General features: G+C 39.7%; 4 protein-coding genes across 5 annotated transcripts; 3 read left to right on the forward strand and 1 right to left on the reverse strand.

Moving 5' to 3' along the window:
• Positions 1 to 527: 527 nt before the first annotated feature.
• RB195_007051 (uncharacterized protein) lies at positions 528 to 15,921 on the forward strand (the record flags this gene model as incomplete). Of its 2 annotated transcripts, XM_064180472.1 has the most annotated exons (17): positions 528 to 565; positions 5,654 to 5,841; positions 8,852 to 9,021; positions 9,086 to 9,175; positions 9,321 to 9,450; positions 9,615 to 9,688; positions 11,837 to 11,943; positions 11,999 to 12,097; positions 12,163 to 12,266; positions 12,698 to 12,844; positions 13,200 to 13,344; positions 13,566 to 13,718; positions 13,781 to 13,895; positions 14,001 to 14,109; positions 14,202 to 14,288; positions 15,659 to 15,768; positions 15,826 to 15,921. In XM_064180472.1, 17 exons carry the CDS (start codon positions 528 to 530, stop codon positions 15,919 to 15,921), a joined length of 1,962 nt encoding a protein of 653 aa, XP_064037338.1. The 2 variants fall into 2 exon arrangements, with proteins under 2 accessions (XP_064037338.1, XP_064037339.1); XM_064180471.1 differs by lacking the exon at positions 12,698 to 12,844.
• A 1,162-nt stretch (positions 15,922 to 17,083) lies between these two features.
• Positions 17,084 to 17,308, forward strand: RB195_007052 (uncharacterized protein; the record flags this gene model as incomplete). Its single annotated transcript, XM_064180473.1, has 1 exon — positions 17,084 to 17,308. The coding sequence occupies one exon, from the start codon at positions 17,084 to 17,086 to the stop codon at positions 17,306 to 17,308; it is 225 nt and encodes a 74-aa protein (XP_064037340.1).
• A 203-nt stretch (positions 17,309 to 17,511) lies between these two features.
• RB195_007053 (uncharacterized protein) lies at positions 17,512 to 17,712 on the forward strand (the record flags this gene model as incomplete). Its single annotated transcript, XM_064180474.1, has 1 exon — positions 17,512 to 17,712. The coding sequence occupies one exon, from the start codon at positions 17,512 to 17,514 to the stop codon at positions 17,710 to 17,712; it is 201 nt and encodes a 66-aa protein (XP_064037341.1).
• A 2,789-nt stretch (positions 17,713 to 20,501) lies between these two features.
• Positions 20,502 to 21,077, reverse strand: RB195_007054 (uncharacterized protein; the record flags this gene model as incomplete). Its single annotated transcript, XM_064180475.1, has 3 exons — positions 20,502 to 20,609; positions 20,681 to 20,732; positions 20,953 to 21,077. The coding sequence occupies 3 exons, from the start codon at positions 21,075 to 21,077 to the stop codon at positions 20,502 to 20,504; spliced, it is 285 nt and encodes a 94-aa protein (XP_064037342.1).
• Positions 21,078 to 21,092: the final 15 nt, after the last annotated feature.

Raw genomic sequence — 21,092 nt, forward strand, 5'->3', positions numbered from 1 at the left:
TATTCCGTCCATGTACTGCTCGCGCTTTCCTAACTGTTCTTGAGCTCATCAGAGCTCCGTCGTGCTCGGCCTTGCCCTCATCGAGGAATTCGGTTTTTGGATCAGCTCATCCTAAGAGTTCTCCCGTTGCGTGTCATTTCGTATTGTAGCGCACTCGCGTGCGTGGATAATGAAAAGAGAAAAGCACAAATTTCGTATAGGACGAGAATGTCGATCCCGTCAGTTACCGTTGAGTATTTGAGAATTTATGCGGAATTCTAGGATTAGACGGTTGTTTTCCACATTTAGTAGAACCGCTGGATGTAATTCATTTGATCTTTAGAAACTTCATTATTACTGGACACTGCAGAAATCTTGGCGATTGCCATGTTTCTAATACGTTTGAAATTAGTTGAAATTATAAGAATCCTTAGTGCTTTGTGGATGAATAAAAAAATACCTTATGATCATTCTTACCTTCTATTTCATATATTACACTGATTAATAAGAAACATCAGATGTTCTTCACTAAACATCCATAATTTCAGATGTACGCAAGTAAACGACGGCAACGGAATTTCAAGAGGTGAGCAGAGTCTACATACCATCTTTCTCGTTTGCACAGAAAAGTCACGGAGGAGAAGAAGCTTTGTACCAAATTATAAATTATAAATATTATACCTAATATATCGTTATAAAAATTCTACTGACTTTTAAAAAGGAGAAACAATCACAAAATCCATTTTGAGAATAGCTAATTATGAAGTTTTCTTCGATGGAATTTCCCTAATAATTTTTCTGCGCATCTTCTAGATTCTCTACGTTAAAAATTGTTTTGTGTTAAGAAAAAATACAATCCAAAAGTATTGATAGCATTGCAAATGCAATTTTTTCCTCAAATTCCCAATGGAAATGGCTGAAAATGGCAAGGAATCTTCTACGAAATAAATTTGACGATAAGAACGGTTTCAACATTTAGCTGATCATTCTATCTATGCGACTCGCGATGTTTCTGTTTTCAAGTTGTCACTAAGGCAGCTGGGCACTAGAAATGAGAAATTACCCCTTGAGACCCTCAATTCTTTAATAGCTGCTAGTCCTCAAAGTAGTCCTACTAGTGAGGCTGGTTATTCCATGGCTAATTACTGGCATACGGTAGGATGTGCGCAATCGAAGCGCTTCTTGAGTGGTGCCATTGTCCGTCTGGAAATCCCCCTTAGAAATAACACAACACGGCTTGTCATCAACACATTGCCAGTTGCTCGGAGAAATCACGTTGGAGTACTGTAGGTATTCATGTGGTGCTGGAATATTGTGAAGGGATTAAGTGTTGGGTGGTCAGCAAAATGAACTGCAAGGTTTTCCATAGAAAATAAGGTGACATATGGTCAAACGGTGACGAGAATAAATTCCGAAAAGAAACCAAAACGTTTTGTAGGAAAGGACAGTGCATGAGCCGAACATGAAATGAGTGAGGTTGAAGAGTGGTGCTGCTGTATGTGAGGATGGTTGGCGTGCCGAGGGTCAGCGTCACGGCACATCTCGTGTCCAGCCAACAATGCACGCGACTCGGCCACCTAGCCACATCTCTTCCATACATCCATACATCCCTCATCATCCTCTCCTATATGGAGCCCTCCGTCCAACCGGTCTTCTTTTCGAATCGCAAAAATCAACTTTTGCTTCTAGCGGAAATTCTCTCGAGCCTAGATCTCCGCTTCAGAAACTTCATTGTCATTGGATGCTGAGAAAATCCTGGCGATTTATGCGCTTACTCTGTCATTGCTAGAAATTTATTTCTTATAATTAATGACAGGTGCTCTTGTAGAAGTCGTCCGAGGAAGTCTCCATTAGAAACACGGCCATCTGAGTTATTTCTCCTCCTCTGGTGCGGGATTTTACTAGGAAACATAAAAGAAACATATTTTAGCCAGATTTACTCCACTTCTAGCGTCTAAAATATAGAGATCGCGTAGTGGTCATAAAATTTACACTCTGGCAGCTAATTGTGGGAGTTGTAGGCCTGTATTCAACCATTTTCACAATTCTTTACTATATTCTCAACTTCATGTGACTGTCCTCTGTTTCCACTCCACACCAATCAATATACTGATAACATTACTTGCGTCTCTTATTTGATCTATTCAAAATATTAAGACACACGCTCTGCTAACGGGGAGAGTGAAAGTAGGAGGGGGTTTGGGGCAAATTTTATGAGTTGTATCATTCTGATAATTTCCAAATCTCCCTCTAAGGCCATCCACCTTGACTGATCGTTATGAGAAAATGCTTTAATAAAAATAAGTCAGTAAATTGCAATAAAAATTCAATCCAGAAAATACTTGTCATCAAGAAAATATGTGCTTGATTTTTCCGATGAGTTCCAGGTTACTGTATCCTACGGTAATCCCGCTATCACTTAACTTCTATCCTTCTTAGCCATCCTTACATACACATCCAAATCCATCCATCCATCCATTCTGGTTTTCTCAGTACCATATTTTGCAGCAGGGTAGGAGGAAGGGTGGGAGGGAGAAAAACTCATGGATTCATCATGATCCTTACCCACTGCATAAAATCCCTAATAAATCGTAGCCAATGAAATGAAGAATAGAACGCGTTTTTAGTGTCACTTAGGCATTTTTAAATTGTTTCCTCCCGCCGACACAAAGAAAATAACGCTAATTGATAGCAGGCGCTTACTAACAGATATATTACTGTACGCGGATTCCTCAGATGCACAACAATTATCATGCACCACCTTTACAGCTCATTGCGTCAGCGGGTGCGATTCGCACATGCTCGCTCACCTGTTGACACCAGTCTGGCAGGCATCCATAATTTATTCGCTCATGAGCAACATTTTCTCGGGAAATAAGGCTTAGTTCGGATCGTTTAGCGGATAGCAATGAGGCAGGGCAGCATGTTTAGCTGACAGAACACTTCCCGTAAGAATTGTGAGAAGCTGATTTCATGGGTGGGTGTTAAAAGTACACGAACCACAGGAGACTGATTTAAAGAAGACGTAACTTCTCTGAAGACCTCATTTGACGGAAGAAAAGAACGGTTTTCGTGCTGGAGGAACCTTTTTCTTTCTCGCTTCAAAGTACAGTTCAATCAGAACGGTGTTAGTGCTCTCCCCAAATTGTATTTTATCCAGATATGTATACCAGATCTCTAATGAAAATCCCTAATTGAGTTTGACCTTTTTTTCGCAGTTTTATGGACGGTTTTTGTTCATATAAAACCTTATAACATCAAACTCACCCCATCCAAAAAATTATTCAATGTGTTGATAGCTGATTTCATTGATAGATTGATTCTATGTGCTTTTGGAAGGATGAGGGATACTGTGGGCGTACGCACGGAATATGCTAAATACACCTGAAAAAGCTGTAACAGTACAAATATACATGAATCTATCTGTTGTAAAAATGTCATGTTTTCTTTTCTACGAAAAGATATGTATTTGTATTTATTGATGTGCATATGTATTTATTTGTTACAGATATTTGAGATTATCGATATAGGTACAGCATATTCCATGCTTTCTCATCCTACAGTATCCCACACTGCTCTAAGAAAAGCATATAATATCTATCTCCAGGGAATTAGCTATTAACACATTAAACTGTAATAGCTGTTGACTACTATCAAATCAACTATGACTGCAGATGCTACAACGCTTTCCATTGCTCTTGAAATATTCACTACGCATCGTCGTCATAGATACCACCGTACCAGTGTGGTTTTGGGGTGGAGCTCGTGTTCGTGTACTCGGATCTGGTTGCATTCCTACCATCCTAAAAAGATTTTACTCCAGCATTTCTTTTCGAATAGAAGAGGAAACAGGATGTCAAGAGGAGATGATCCAAAAGCCTCGAAAATCAATACAATATTATAGCGGAATAAAATGTTTTTGTACCTAGGCCTTACACGAAGTTTGTTTTTCCTCAAAATAAAATTTTCCCTTCTTTTTTCTCCGTTTTGTAGAGAAAGATTTGCGCTCTAAAACAGTTAAATTTCTTTTTAAAGGATAAAATCTTCTTTTTCCTACTATTTCCCAATCTTTCTCGAAACTAATTAAAGGAATGTTCTTGAACTGTCGAAAAAATTGCAGAGAAACGTATGTATGAGGCGTTTTTTGTTGGTTGCCTATGCTCTTGTCCTACCAACATCATAATCATATAGACTACCACATTCGATTCAAGGATTCACCTGCGTCTTGGTTCCAAAAAAGCTATTCATTGCCGCCTGTATCCATCAAATTCAACGGGACAAAGGTCACGTTGCGAGAAGAAAAAACTATTGAATACATATGGTTCCCTTTAGAAATTTCACAAACATTTCAACAATCTCCAAGAGCTCTCTTCCTGAAACTCTCGGCATTGCAAACTAAACTTAAGTTTTTTTTTGTTATAAGCGTGAATTCTTCTGCTAAATTTCCCCAATAAATTTTCATCAAAACCTCGTTGGTGCAACAGGAAAAAATGGCTCCAAACACTTGTCTTTGATATCTCATCTGTTTCAAAATAGGATAGACATCATCTAAAAGTATTTGCGTTTTGATAGTCTTCCGCTAAATGTGAACCTTTCACCTCTGTCCAGTATGTATAAAATCGAAAGAGGCAGGAAGAACCGCTTAATAAGGCGATAAGATTAGCACAAATGTGTTGTACAATGATGGTAACGCTTCAAATGTAGTTACTTTCATTTATGAGCTACTAGTGTTGGGTACGAGGAGAATAACGTTACAGAAATGTAGGAAATCCACAAGAAAGAGAAGGGATCTATTGTTCAATGTTGTGCAATATTCCTTCAATATGTCCCTGCCGTTCCAGAAAAGCCTTGCACCCATTTAGTGGGTCTGGAAATATGAAAAGTCCTGCTTTTTATGAGTATTGAACTAACGTCGAACCCAAGCAGCCCATACGCAGCGGAATCGTTTAACACCGCGTTTCTCCACAAATATATATATATATATATGCACGATGAATAAATACAAATAAAAACAACACAAATGAGTATATATACGTCGTTATGTTTATTCTGGCAATTTGATGCTCTAATTGATAAGTGCACTATGATCTTGAGTTAATAATCAAATTTGATCTCATCATCTTCTTGCGGAGGTGAGGATCATTGACTTTCTGTCAGAAGTTGGAATGGCTTCATGTAAACGGGTTAAACTACGAAATTTTGTAAAGCAACTATTTTATATAAGTATATATAAAGATATAGAAAGCAAATAGTTACGAATATGTAGTATATTGGTATAAAATAATTGATTTGAATAGCACCGTGAAAATCAACGCCTTCTCGTGCTGAAAATGTGTATTTGTTTATTTGAAAACACCCACAGGTGTGCCACGAAGTAGAACTAGGAAGGAACAAGGACCACCACATAGAATTTCGCCTAAGTTTTATACAGCAAGGTTCGCCTTTCGTAGTACATTTTATTGTGAAGTCTCTTTTAGTTTATGATTATTGATGATATTATTTTTACTATTACTATCATTATTATTATTTATTATTTTTATTATTCGATATTTATTCCATCCTTTTTCTCCGATGAAATTTCCAAATCACTTCCGATTTGCTTTTAATCTTTTCAGTTCTTCGTTAACATGATACTTCAGTAGATTCGATTCCATTTGTATCACTTTTAATTCAGAGTTCGAGAACCACCGAAACCGTCGACGTCAACAAATCCGTCGAAACGTCATCGAGAACGGTTAAATGGTGAATTGGAGACGGTTGCCGCTTTGTTACCGTACGATGCGGCCACAATCAGCCGTTTGGATAAGCTGAGCGTGTTGCGGTTGGCCGTCAGTTTTCTACAAGTGAAGGCGCATTTCCATGGTACGAGTTCCTCAGGATCATTTAGTTAAATTTTTTACATACGCATAATATACATACACACATACGTCTATACATACTTCTTGAACTTCTTCTTCTGGAGAGTGAAAGAAATTCGTAGATCACAGCAGATTCATACGTGAATATCATGTAAAATTCTTTGTGATCCCATATTTAACTTCTTTCCTCTAGTCCACGTAATATCATATAAATTCAAAGTTTGCACTTTTCTAGAAGTTTCTGTTTAGAGATAGCAGAGTTTTACTGTAGTTTTACAGCAAAAAGCCAGGTATTTGAAGCATTTTATTTTAATTTAATTTTACAGCAATCAGTGTTGATTGACTATAACTATACAATAATATAATATATTAATTGAAATATAAAAAATTTAAATGCTATGAAAACATATGTAATGTTTTTTTAGTGATAATTTCAATCATTTAATAATATTTTCAACCTTAATAAATCTTACCTTCATTTTACTGGTATAATTATCGTTTATTCTTATTCTTATTATTTATTATTTTCTTTATTATTAATTATTTACATGTTTTTCTTATTATTATTTTATTTTAGTAGTTTTTATTGCTAATTTACTGTTTATTATCTTCGATCGAAATAGATCTTAATTTTAGTTATTGCTTCGGATTTCTCGTAGCCACGATAAGGAAATCCATTAAGAAAACAAAGAAAGTGGTGTGGAGTGAAGAGATCATTTCGAATCAAAAATCACGATCAACTGTTTACCATCTCTAAACGACACCTGTATTCAAGATACGAGAAAAAAGTTTACTCAGTAACACAACGCTACCGTAACCGATCGTTTGTGTGTGTATGTATGTGCGCGCATTTGTTTAGCGGTATCTTTGCGCATTGTGTTGCTCGACTCTATTGTGACATAATCTCATTGACTCACACCTTTATCTGGCAACAGATACACGTACGTTCGTCGATCCACGCAACTAACGTGGTCCTGATTATGCACCGCTTCGAGAGTCGGGGCCAACAATCGAGTAGGGACTTTGGGTCAGCTTTGGATTGTGGGCTTTAGAAAATCCCAATTGGAGCATGGGACTTCTACTTGTGGTTTCCAAGCGCACCTTCAAGAAGGATAAAGGATAAAGTTTCTGGCGTTAATCAATCCGCTTGGGATGCGTTCACTTCAAGGAATCCCCCAAGAATCCTACTACCGTGCCGTTCCAACCGTTCAAGGACACCTCAAATTTCATTGATTTCCGTGTTTCGGGGGCTTATTTTGAAATAATCTCTTAAACACTAGTAGAACAACCACAGCACCTAAGGTCACTCAGACTAAAATTACTTAAAAGTACTTAGAACCAAAATTCCTTCTTAAAACTACATTTACTACTTAGGGGAGATCTTTAGAATAATGTAGCTGAGTAAACCATTTATAGGACAGGGTCATAAGATTCCTGAAAAATATGTTTCCGTGTAGAAAAATGATTGCTAATTTTCAACTGCGAAATGGAGTTGAATGCTGCTGTTATGAACGTCGATGAGCCATTCGAGTGGAAATTTTCTAGTTTTTTCATATTTTCATAGTGAAAGTCAACATTAGACAAGAAAGAACCATGTATTATTCAACATAGAAGCTTATTTAATCTCTCTCTCTCTATAGTAATATTTCATTTATTTTTGAGCCGTTTATTTAATTATATGGAGCGATATCTTGAGTTGAAATTTTAACCTCAGTAGTCTAAACTGATTTTAAAACACATTTTAGAAGAAAAAAAAGCACAGAATTATGCACTTGTTTTAAGATTATCCATTGTTTTGCACTCCTGAATCTTATCACGCTCTTTGAAACCATTCCTTGACGTTTCTACATATTTCTGTGTTTCTTTTCAGTGTTCAAATATTTCAGGAAAGATCAAAAACACCAAACTACGAAGTTTTCATTGTTCGAATAATACCTACTCCATTAGCATTTTCGCCTAACAGCCTGTTCCTTCATTCTCCGTCACCACATTTGATACAAGGATTCAATGACGCCTCTAAGAGCCAATATTCTTGTTTTGTCTCTTTTTCGCTGCTGTAAAGTTCTGCTTACCTGGTTTAGAGTCCCAGAACCATTTAATTAGATCTCATGAAGTGTTCCTTATCGTGCGTGAACGAGCGACTCGCTCTTCTTATTTCTGAAGGAGGCTGCGACGTCAATCACACACAGCCACACGTTGGATACGGTAATGGTGGCTGATGGTTGTCATCGATATGCGGACATGGATCGACTTAATGGCTGCCCTCAACACCGCCACTTAACCGCTCGCAAGACAAACACTGCTCCTGTCACACCTTCTGACGTTCCATGGAATACTATGGAATAATGCTCATGGCCATATCAGAAAATAAGATATAAGGGGCCAAAAAAGTTGATGGTTGATTTAACCCAATGACGACAGCGTGCTTTTTTGCATATCTGGGGCCTAGGACAAACCAATCGACTTTTACGAGTTATATTTGTATTTTATTCCAAGTTAATAAACTCATTAAATACAAAAAAACTTCTACAAAGATCAAGAAATCATGAAAAATAACCGTTGAGAAGCGCGGCTCATACGTGAGCTGCATCTTCCCGTCTATAATGCTGATGTAAACTGAGAAACGTTGAAGTGAGGCCTTGGTCGAGTCGAATGTTTTTATAGACCATCAAATACGCGGCGCGAATAAAATATGTCGCGACAGCTCACTCAATATGGGTGAATCTTCGGAGGTCGCATGAGTTAATAATTAATTGGACAAGATGTTCTGGCAACAGATGGGTCGAAAGAGACTGGCCATGTAGGAGCGCAGTGAACGATGGAATTGAAGAGCGGACAGGCTACGAACCACTCAAAATGACTAATTATTCGGGAATTATGTCCAGGAGAAATTTATTACGTGAAATCCATAACCCATAGTGGAACGCTGTCGAAATTCTGGATATTAGGGAGCGCAGGAAGAGAGAAAATATCCGAGGTTCTATCCAGGGAAGCTAATCATTATTCGATTACAGCTTGCCTAAACTCTTCACCATTCATCTGTCAATTTCCTTTGGCCACACATACGTATCCGTACTGTCCGCAGCCGTCGCAGTATTTCGCAGTACCTACCGTATACCATACTCGGGCCTCTCAGGCACTTATCGATCCGAATGAAGCGGATTTTGAGACGATCGCCTTGAAGGTGATTACAGGATGTCCGTAGTTCTTGTAAGGCATTCGCGTATGTAGTAAATCTCTATTTCTAGTCTCTGGGTGGGTTCCTGTTGATAATCAACGACAATGGAGAGATCTACTACGCATCGGAGAACATAGAGCAATTCCTAGGATTTCATCAGGTAACCCATAACTCTGCCAATGTTTCTGCCTTTATCTTGTCTTGTTTCTTCACTACTTCATTTTTGGTAAAAAAAATCCTACCTAATCTACCAAGCTGAAGAACACATCTATTCCCAGTATCATCTAAAACATGCCCAATTCCAGTCGGATGTCCTTCATCAACCGCTTTACGATCTCATTCATTCGGAAGATCGTGATGACATCAGACAACAGCTGAATCTTTCCTACTCGCTACCTCCTGGAAGCACGAATCCACAAGATCTTTACGATCAAGGTGAGACATCCTGGAGCGATCCGTCTGATTCAGTGCGATAATAAAATTTATTACATATAATTAACTTTATTTTCTCACTAGTATTTTCTGAAACTTTTCCTTCAAACAAACCGAACTACTCTGACATATTTTTCCAACAATGTTGATCATTTATTTACTTGCAGATAATGCCCAGCACCTTGAGCGGAATGTGAACGCAAGATTTCGCTGTTTGCTCGACAACACCTGTGGATTTCTGGTAAGGGAGAATCACGTTTATTTCATGTAGTAGCTCTCATCTTTGCTTAGAATCCCTCACAAAACTCGACCTCAACGTTTTTTGAATCATATTTTGCACAATAAGAGCAGACGTATCGCAATCGGTGAAAAGCTGCCTGCACGATCGATCGTAGGCTAGAATCCGTCCAAGTGCTCAGCAAGTCATTTCTTCCCTCCGGTGTCGATGAATTGGTACAAGACTTGTCCGGGAGGATAAAAACACCAACTTGACACATCGCCACCGCAAGTCATTGTGTAGGGCAGTTACAAGTTCGTAACCTCAAACGATTCTGAATTGAAGTGAACGTGGGGGCGGATCTCAAACGTATTGATTAACACCAGAAACTTTATCCTTTATCCTTATATTGCACAATATGTCCTCTCACTCCAAAACTGCATGAATTGACCCTCTATACGATTTGATGAAGAATGTGTCTAAACAAGGAGATCACTGTTGAGTTGATGTCCCCTCTATCACCAGTCCCCATCATTTGTCTTCCCATTGATCTTTGATCTACCTGAACAGACGTCAATAACGCTCCCACATGTCTGTGCTGTGTGTGAGCTTATGTGGTTCAATGGATCCCACTCGCTTAGTTGACACGGAGAGCACCATATGTTTTTTCTTTGAAAGAACGGCCTGGTGCCCTCGTCTAGCGGTTGTCATCACGAGTCGCCAGTTCATTACGAGCGCAGCCTTGTAGCAAAAAGTGGTTGGTTCCCAGCTTCCAGGAAGGATCCGATTGTGCGACTAAGACGTTTATTGTATATCTGTCGAAAACACAGTGAAACGTTGGATGGAAATCAGTTTTTGACCGGATTGTTTCCATGTCGTGTTATCCATGACTGCTTTGCCATGAGTTGACTAACAGAATGGAACAGTCCCACTCTATGCTCGCTTTGGAATTTGCTGCGTAGACCACATTACTTTTTAAGGAAGAATCTTAAGTGAAACAGGTGATGATCCGTCTCCCTTCTAGGTTATACGTATAAGAACTATATACAATCCTGAAAATAACAAATCTTCATGAGATTTGGGTTTTTTGATTGAAGTGGTGATGATGATGTAGTGTCGTTCATTCTGTACTCTCTATCCTCGTGACTCCAAAGAGAGGAGAAATGGAGGTTTAGAAATGTTGTTTGATAGCCCGTAGTTTGTTTCTCCATGTCAGTAGCCTCGAACTACGTTCGAGTATTTGAAAATATGGCACAAAAATTTCCTCAGTTGCAAACTTACTTTATTTCTAATATTAAACACTTTGAGAAGAAATAGTTGAGAATTCGTGTTCTTCAAATCTCTTGAAGTCTTCTTTTCCGTATTAGACCACTATGGAAGTGCATATTCGAACACTAATCGTAAAAACGCTTTTTAATAGCCTTTTATAGCATCACTACGTTTGAACTTAATTAGTTAAAGGCAACGTATCATGAAATAGTTGTAGTGCGAAAACCCGTAAAGAAACGTAGAGGCCATGTTGTAGATCACGGAAAAGAGCGTGGTTCTGCTCATCAACTCCTAATTGCCGTAAAAAATGGCTGGCGTGGAAGAAGGCGTTCTTGCTGAGTGAACTGGAGCGAGTACAAGAATAGTGTGTTCTATGTACCTCGTAGGAACTAAGGCAGTTCCCAAGCCGTTTTCCGCGACGATTAAGTGAAATTTGAGCGGAACCACGCTCGCTTCCGTGATCTGCGATCCGTGACGATCCGAACTCTACGTCTTCAGTGAGGTTTCAATGGTGGGCGTCAAATTTGTGATTCACTGCCTTTAAATGTGACAAAATGTAAGTTTCAGAAGCCACTTGTTGCTTAGTTGATTTTCTTTTCAATTTTGATGTACTGGCTGATCACTTTCATTTTGAAGAAATTTGTACTCTTCCCCTAACATTTTAAATAAAACTTGCTTCGCTGTGCAAATGTATAATTCAACGAAATCCTAACTCTTTTTAGGTTTGATTAAACCTGGATTTTCGAAATTCCAATGATAAATTTTTTAGAAAATCAAATGATTTCTCTCCTCAAATTTTGCCACTTACCACTTGGTTTTCTAGAATTTTCCTTCCTTATCTCTAATTCACCTCTTCTGCTGTCGTATCCTTGACTGATCTCTAATGAAATCTTTTGTCTTCAGCGGATAGACATGCGTGGGAAACTCCTATCGCTGCACGGCCTCCCTTCCTCGTACGTCCTTGGAAGAAGTAATCCGGGTCCAGTTTTGGGGCTTATCACTGTGTGCACGTGAGCGTATTTCGAAAAAAAAATTACGTGACTAGAAATGATTTATTCTTTACAGACCTTTTGTACCTCCTTCCACTACGGACGTCCTAGCTGAGGATCAAATTCTAAAGACTAAACATCAACTGGACGGGACGTTGGTTTCCATGGATGACAAGTGAGCGCTGCAGTGTTGACAGACATACGCGTTTCATAACATTTGAGATTACGGTGATCTTCTAGAGTTCACGCCATGCTGGAATTGAGCGAAAACGAGTTGCCGATATCTTTTTACAGTTTGGTGAATGTTGAAGATGCAGTATGTTTAGCTGAGGCTCACAAAGAAGGTTAGCGTAAATTCTTAATTCTCATACTCCACATTCTATATCCACCGAACTAACCTTATTTTGCCTTAACCTCATAACCATAGGAAAACATTCCTTATCACCATCTGTAAAGTAAATAAATGAAATGGAATGAGAATAACTTATGAAAAAATAACTAAGAGAGTAATTCGACAACACCCAAGTAGGAGTATTAAAGTATCTTTAAAAATAGCATCGCAACGGCATCTCTTCCTACGACATACATTAGAACCTGTCCCATTGTAGATGTTCCACTTCCCTCAGCAGCTGATTCATTGCTTTTACGTGAATAGTCTGCCGAGGAAACCCCATTGATTTTTGATCGCTCGCTCGTGGATGCGGCGCGTGTGCAAGTGTGGCGTGTTTTGACGTCTGTCGTAGGAACAATCTCCGTTTCCCACGCTGTCTTTCAGAGAGGTTGGAGGGAATCGGGCGAAACCATGCTCATACTCAACATCTACACACTAAACTCCATATTTTTTCCCATTTTCTACTGAGTTTTCCCGCAGTTCCGCAACGGATGCATCTGGTTAGCGTCTTGATCCTTCCTGACAAGACAGGTACGAAATTATCAACTCCAGAATCCTGCGCTACACCCACTCTTAGAATAAAAACACTCGCTTGATACAGCGTCTGGTTCCTACAAGTCACTCTACGTGCCCATAAGCCTCAAACTATTCTAATTAAAGCAGAGCACGGTAGCACATCCCAAAATGGTTGAGTGACATTGACACTTTGTCTTTTATCCGTTATTGCATGATGTTTGTTGAGCAGTATCAATAATAGTGATGTTCTAAACATCAGTGTTAGAACATGATTCTGAATTCCCTCCCCGCATTCTCGTAATCCACCGATTGGTTGCTCTAAAAGGGAAAATCTTTTGTTTCCTGACTCTCACTCGCAAGATTGATTTAGTTATCAAGAACGGCTCTTCTGGATTGTTGATCTACCGCTTGGTTAGCACAAAAACCAATCGAACCTATTTTGTGCAAAGCAGTTGTCGGATGTTCTACAAAAATGGGAAACCGGAATCGATCGGGCTAACACATCGACTCCTTAAGTGAGTTTATATTGAACGATGTTGTGATATAATCCTGTTTTTTTCTTTCTTCTCGTGTTTTTTTTATTTCAAAGCACTTTAGACGAAGTTCAGCCTCCCAAATATCTAAACAATCAGGTCTTGCTAATGCTAGTGCTAATACCTCTAAATATATCTTAGAGATATCTCTATCTTATCTCTATCTATACATTATTAAATTTACATAGTTATTAATATTGCAGCGAAGTCGAAGGCACAATGTTGTTAGAGAAGAGATCATCGCTAAAAGCTAAATTGCTATCCTTCGACGACTCCTTTTTGCAATCTCCTCGAAATCTTCAATCAACGGCAGCACTTCCCCTTCCAAGCGCCAGAGACGATACAGATGGAGAGAGGTAGGACTCAGTTCAGACGGACGACTGTCTAATGTATAACCCGCAAAAAAAATACTTTCTAGTCCTTTCGCCACTCCTTTACCTGTTGGCGCTGGAAGATGTGGTAAAAAGAACGATTTTCCATTGTTTCCTCCCACTTTCGTCTCGAAAATGGACAATTGGCCACTTTTACAACCGGTTTGTTCCACGTATTTCTCGAAAATTCTGTCTTGGATTTCCGTTAATTACTTGGCGAATGGATCTGTCTAGTTTCCGTGCCGTAACACATAGGTTTTCTCTTAGCCATTGCAAGAATTTGGTCTGCCACTACCGCCTCCAATTCCTGGTGATTTACCTCATTGGGCACCCGATCCTTGGACCGGAGAACTTTATCCGCATTATCAAGCTCCACGTGAATACTACACTTTATTCTTTTATTTTAAAACTCAATTTCTCTCGGTTTTACAGCAGACAGTTTCTACATATCTAAAGATGATATTTCAGTCAGTTATCCACCATCTATTCAACCGATCCCTCGCCAATCCTACCACGACCTGGCTGCCACCGATTGTCAACATTGGAATCCAACTAGTGAGGCTCCCACTAGCTTACTAATCTTCTATTTGCCGTTCTTATGATTAACTGCACACGGAAGGAGGAAAATGAAATTCTACCGTTATAGTAGTAACATCTAAACTGATATTGAAATTGTGGAATAAGGGGAATTAAATAATTGGGATTTGGTCAACCCATTGCTGCTGACCTTCTCTCCCCAAGGTTCAACTCTACCCATGAAATATATTTCTTCTATAACGCTTCAATCTTTACGTGAGGCAATAATTCAATTTAAAAATGCTCAATTGCTTTAAATTTTGGCTTGCAGCCGATCACATTCTGACTACTAAAACTATGAGACCCAACAGGATAGCTAAGATTTTCTTTATCGGCGGATGGGGCGTTTGATCAGTTATGTTCGATTTCACCCTCTCAGGCGTTGAAAAAGGCGAACATACCGAAACTTTTAAAGGAATGAAATATTGTTGTAATCTCGCATCGCCCTTGAAATTATGAACAAAAACACTAAATTACATTCATTTCAAATAGTACCGTCAGCGGATTTTTGAGTTCTTGGTTTGCATGTACCACGAAAAAAATGCCGACTATTCTTGTAAATCCAGAAATCCTGGGCTAGGTGCATTAGGCTAGTCTGTTCACCCTCTTTGCACTTGCGCGTCTGAAAAGTGGAGACATGTAAGGTGATGGTGGGTGGAATTAGTCGATGACGGAACTCTAAACACCCGTTCGAGTGATGAGATTCACTGTAAGCGCTTTCATTTCACCACACACTCAGGTGTAAAGTGTTGCGTCGCCGGACAAACTGACCACTCTGATGCTCGCTGGCTTGATTTCTGAATTTCTATAGAGTGTTTTAATTTTCAGAAGCGTTAAAGTACGACCTTCCTTGAATTTTAGCACAATGACTGCAAGTATTTGATTGACAATGTCAAGTCATAGCCAAGATTGTTAACAGCTTCTATTACGGCCTACGGATTCATACGTTCCTGTATTAGATGTAACCCTTAGGGCTGTCCTAGGCATGCTTTCAACGATAGATTTCTTACTTTCTCATAGGTGAACGAAAAGACAATGAACTAAAATGTTTTTATGGGTAGGTTTTCGGAGAGTTTTATTTTTTCCAAGTCTGAGATGGTGAGGAAATCCGCGGAAAAGGCTACAGAGGGGGTTGCTGCGGCCAGCCCAGCATACTTCCGCTCACATCTTCCTATTCATAGTAGAAAACAGCGTTTTCCATGTCGCTTCTTACAACTATTAGGGAAAGATGAATGAAATCATACTGGGTACTGAAAACTACAATCCCATCTCAAAGCTTCCCTTTGTCACTCCAGATTCCCCGTATGCTACCTTTAAATTGGCGTGTTATCAATGTTTTCAATTTATAGACCACTCTGCCGTTGGTCACAACGTTCACTTGACGACAATGGAGGATACCACACAGTTGCTTGTTAAAGATCTTGCACATGGTTATCCTTTGGCTGTTGACTACAACAAGGTAGATTCTTGCTAGTTGGAAATCTGTTCAAACTAAAAAAAAACTCACCTATTTCAGATTCCAATAGACTATCCAATCCCTCCTCCATTACCTCCACAAGCCAACGGTTTCCATCTGATCTCGGAAGTCACCAACACTTTGTTAGGCCAATAATTCACGTAATGCTGGTCACACACACCTTACTTGTAACTTGAGAATTCATGATCACTTTTATGATTAGCTGCAAACATATCGAATTAGAGTGAATTGGGGTCAGCACCCAGCTCAGAAATATCAATATGCCGTGTGATATTTCGTTTGATTGTGATACTAGTTATTTGACTATTTATTTACTTCGCTACTTTGCTCGCTAACGTTGGTGATGACGATCAACATTGCCGAAACTTTATTTCCGATGAATGTTGGTGGTGAGCGAAAGAGAGGAAATAATCACTGAATCAGCACACCTACAATAAGTACCCAACAAAATTGAAATCAGCACCTTTACTGTTAGTCGTCGTCGACAACGTTCAGTTTTGGGCGGCAACTTACCAGTACTACCAAAACAGTGCACAAGAATATGGTCCAACTAAAGCGACCAGATCTATGGTGCAATGTGGCGCAAGCATCGCGTTCAAACTGGCGTTGTTTTCAACCGCTCGCATATGATGTGAGGAAGCGTCTCATTGCAGGACAGCCAGTGACTAATTTCCAAATAGCAAGCGAGTTGGTCCCGCCACGCTATTCGAACGCAGTCGCTCATGCCCCATTGCACAGAGATCGAATTCATCGATTTCGTGTTTCCGTATTAGGCGTTCAAAACCTGTTGTCTCTCTTTAATAAGAAAGTGTAAATGTGTATTTGGTGAACTCCGTGACAATTGTTTTTTGAAATCATTGTTTTATATATTGGAACAAGTGAAGAACACAGTGGTGTTTCGTGTGAATGCATCACTTATAACAATTTTTCCAACAGAGTTGTCCATCTGTATTAAATGAACCTTGGAGCGGTTCAAACTAAACAAGGAAAGAAACATCGCTCCTTGAAAATGCTCATTCGAAATATAAAAAAAAAACTAAAATAAAAGGCGAAGCAATAGAATAAGTTGCACCAGTTTTTAAAAAAAAAAAGATTCAGGGTATTTTACAGGTCTGCAAAGTTGTTAACTAAAGCGATGATGTTCGGTTCTGTCGCAGGATAGGATTTTCACCGTGTTATTCGTGTTGTTTTTGTGTTCATATTTTCTCTCCTCATTTACCTTCAATAATCTCTGCATACCATTTTGCAAGCCCAAACCAAGACACAGCAGCAAATTTTCCCTGAGCTGGTGAAGCGTATGGAAAGGATGGTCTCCGCTTTAAGCCCAGCCGTTCCAACAACACCCGTTGCCACGGCCGAATTCGTCACGAATTCTCTATCCACACGCTTACCTGAGTTCATGTACGATCCGGACAATGGTTGCGCATTCGAGGTCTGGTACATCCGCTACAAGGACGGTCTAAAAGGACGGTGTAACCTTGGACGATGCAGCGAAAGCTCGACTAATCATATCAAAACTTGACGCCGTCACACACGCCCGTTTCACGAACCACATTTTTCTCGAAAAAAGTATGCAATGTTCCCTTAACGGGCACCGTAGCTGCTCTGAAGGAATTGTTCGGGCATAATACGTCAGTGTTCGCAAGACGCTACGCTTTCCTCAAGACACAGTGAAATGAGGAAAGCCTCCGCTACTACACCGGATTGGTCAGTCAGCGTCATACTATGGCTGAGTTCAACGACGTCACATTTAAGCAGATGAAATGCCTCGTGTGGATATGTGGACATGTCGCCCCGCTGGATGCCGATGTTTCGGCTCGTGCCCTTCGCAAGATGGAGGACAAACATGAAACCGCACTAAGGAAGCTTGCCATTGAAGTTCAGCACTGTCCAGACATTCGTCAGAATGCCGCACTCCTCGAATGATCAAATCTACCGCACGTCAACGTCGTGGATTTGCAAAAGAGTCGAAATCGTGACCCGCCGTCACATTGCTTTTTATGCGGAGCCAATCATTGGTCTAAAGACTGCACATTCATGAACAAGAGATGCCGCGACTGTAGACGCTCTGCAAGGGTTCCCCAGAGAAAATTTTCTCCCCAGAGAAAAGGAAGCGGAATCCGAAGCACAAGGAGACATCTGCCAACAGTGTTACCATTGCTTCGACTCATGCTGACGTCGTCACCTCAGATCCACTATGAATCGGAGCCTGAATCTCCTACAGGTTCGGTCGTGTAAAGTAACGCTAATTCGCGCTTCGAGCCGAGCCAGCGTTAATTACTAGGGCCATACATTTTGCTCTCCAATGGATTGTGTATTAGTATCATCCTGCAGTAGATATGATATGATAAGACTCTTCCTAACTTGTTTGATTAGTTTGTTGACCCGAATTGTATAGTTGGAAGTGTCTGAACAAGTAGAAACATATGCAGTACCTAAGGCTAAAAAAGAAACTTAAATCTAAAAACAAGCTTAGTAAGTAGCCTCTGCTCACTCCAGTGTAACTTTTGCCCACATGTTGCGGATCTTCTAAGACCAATTCTTAGGTTTTAGAGCAAAGACCTTCATAGTTTTACTCCAAATCTTAGTAGTTTCACCATATCTTATTAACTTTTATCTGCATGTCACCGATCATATCAGCCTCAATTCTTGAGTGTTGAGCTCCCGATCTCAGTATTGTCCCAGCACACTGCTGGGACAATACTGAGATCGGGAGCTCTATTGAAATAGGTCTATTGAAATTACTTATATTCTCGCTGTTTTTGCATATTCTACAAACCTTCGGCTCTATACACACTGTTGGCTACTCAACCTTGTACGCTCCTCCTACCCACGACGCATTGTATGGTCTTGGTGCGACACAACAAAGCTCAATTCGTTCTCATTATTTATGTGATGGGGTAACAATTGTCAACGAGTAGCAAAAAGTTCAGGATTTCCGCCTCAAACGACAAATGCTTGCGGTGTTGTCGCCACGCGTTCTCCTCTTCGGAGAAGTTTGGAGATAGCGGTTTGTAACTGTTTTCGCGCAGCAAAAGAGACTCGTTAAATTGGCGCTCTAACTCTTTTGAAAGAAGTACGGCTTTGGAGTGTGAATTGTCGTTCCTTTCCTCTGCATCTCCAGAGGCTCTATTGGAATACTGGCCTTCTTTTTACGCCTCCATGAAAGAGGATTTTCTTACGATTACGACAATGAAACAGCAGTAATCATGTACAAATTCAAAAAGAAGGAAAACTGTTCTAAGAAACAAGAAGAGAAAACAACGAGGAGAAATGTGTGAAAAACGGATATTGAAGTCAAATGTTTCTGCCTCGGTTACTTTGTACAAATAATATCAGCAGGAGACATCCCAAAAATTTCTTGACAAGAATCCGATACTCTCTGAAACTGGTGAATATTTGTGTAGGGAATAGAAAGCATTACTTCTGACTAAATTCTAGTGAATCCTGAGAACATTATGAATCATTTATCTAACGTCAATTAACAGCAAAAATTCCAGTTATTGACAACTACGATATATCTTCGTACTTTGAAGGTCTTCGTGCGATGAGTGTTCAACAAGTGCAGCTTCGAACTTCACGAACGACCGGCTGTACTTTATATTCGTTCTCATTCCTTCGATTAGTAAGCCTTTGTCATCCTCAGAATGTCAAGACTTCTTTTTCATAGCTTTATTAAATTGATATATTCTTCTATTGAAGTTTTATTTTGCTTTTGTTTTGTTTCTGGGAATTTTATTGAAAAAATCCATATAAAAGGCTAGAGTCTGATGGTGTTCGATGTTAAGGACAACACCGACGTTCCTTTTTTTCTTCCAAACTCCTCCATTAGCTTCTTTCTAAATCTTTCTAAACGAAACCAATAGAGTAAAAAATGTGTAGTTTCGAATAGTGACGTACCGCCCTCTTTGGGTGTAAATGTCTGTAGAGATGAAAGCCACTAACCTTCCAAACTGCTCCTTAACTCAGGAACTTTTACACGGGTCATGTGCATTTGTGCGATCACTTAGATACTTGGACACAACAATCACATGTGTATTTCACGGGAGAGTAGCTCCTCAGCGCTCACTTCCTTATTAGCATCTGTAGTGACTTGCGAGACAGCTAGAATATGCGCGGATAAAAACGTACAGGCTTATCTGTCGATATCGTACGAACACGAGAACAGAGCAACCACCTTATCGCCGATGATGCCTAGTCACTCAGGCTCACTATTTGTCAGACAAACCCTTCGGATGAATGCAAGCGCTTATCACAAGGTATGTATCCATTCCGCAGACAAACAGACACTGGGCTATCTTTCTTACAAGAGTTTCTTCTCTTTGGAAATTGTGCTCGATAGAATTCAGCATTTGTGCACAAACCGCATGCGTTCTTCGTTAACCAAACCGCATTAGCTACCTGCACCAACTCATTGTGGTGACAAAATCGACAAATAAGATCTAGAGAAGGTAAAACAAAGGGAGGATAAAAGTGATTAGGGACTTAGGTACGAAAAAGCTTCGAAGTATGATACCACGAAAGCGAATGGCGACCTTTAGGAAACAGCGGTGATACTTGGATGAGGTCGTTATCAATTTCACCGGTGCAGGTCTACCTAACACTACATGTTTAGTTCCGTGTTCGACACATTTTTTCCTCTAAACATGAAAGTTCCCATCAAATAATAGCATAAAGGCTTTCAACCTTTTTGTCTGGTTACCATGCCTTACCACTCACGCTGCGCGCATATACGAGCTGATTTGGATAGCTTCGGGCGACTTTTTCCGTGACGAGTCGCATGAATTCCTGTCCCTCAGAAAGATTTCAGGAGTTTGAAAAACCTGAAAGGCGAAACATTCCAAAGCAATAGGAATTTCTTCTCGCGGGAAAAAAGCAATCGTAATCATCTCACTTCTCTGTTAAATGCCAGCTGCAAGATCAGGTAAAGCAGCAGAATGTTGTACCTAAAATTCTTTAAGATGACATCATGCGACCGGAGGGATTGAAACGACAGTCAAGTTAATTTTTGTTATTTCTTGTTTTGCTGCAAAGTGAAAAAGAAACCCCGTTTTCGCCAGATGAACACTGTTCTTAATTGATTAAACAAAAGTAACAACTCATATTGAATATGATGAGGTAGATTTCGTGGAAAGGCCTTGCATATGTTTTGGAAATGGGTAACACCTTTCTGGGTCAACCAGTATCTTGTTTACTTTTATAGCAATATCTTCATGATAAGTATTCTCACCTATGAGTCCAGCATCCTTCAGTTGGCCATGATTATTCATCGCAAACAATAGCGGGACCATTTATATTTTCAGGAA

The sequence above is a fragment of the Necator americanus genome, chromosome I (genome assembly GCF_031761385.1).
Source record: "Necator americanus strain Aroian chromosome I, whole genome shotgun sequence".
Taxonomy (NCBI): domain Eukaryota; kingdom Metazoa; phylum Nematoda; class Chromadorea; order Rhabditida; family Ancylostomatidae; genus Necator; species Necator americanus.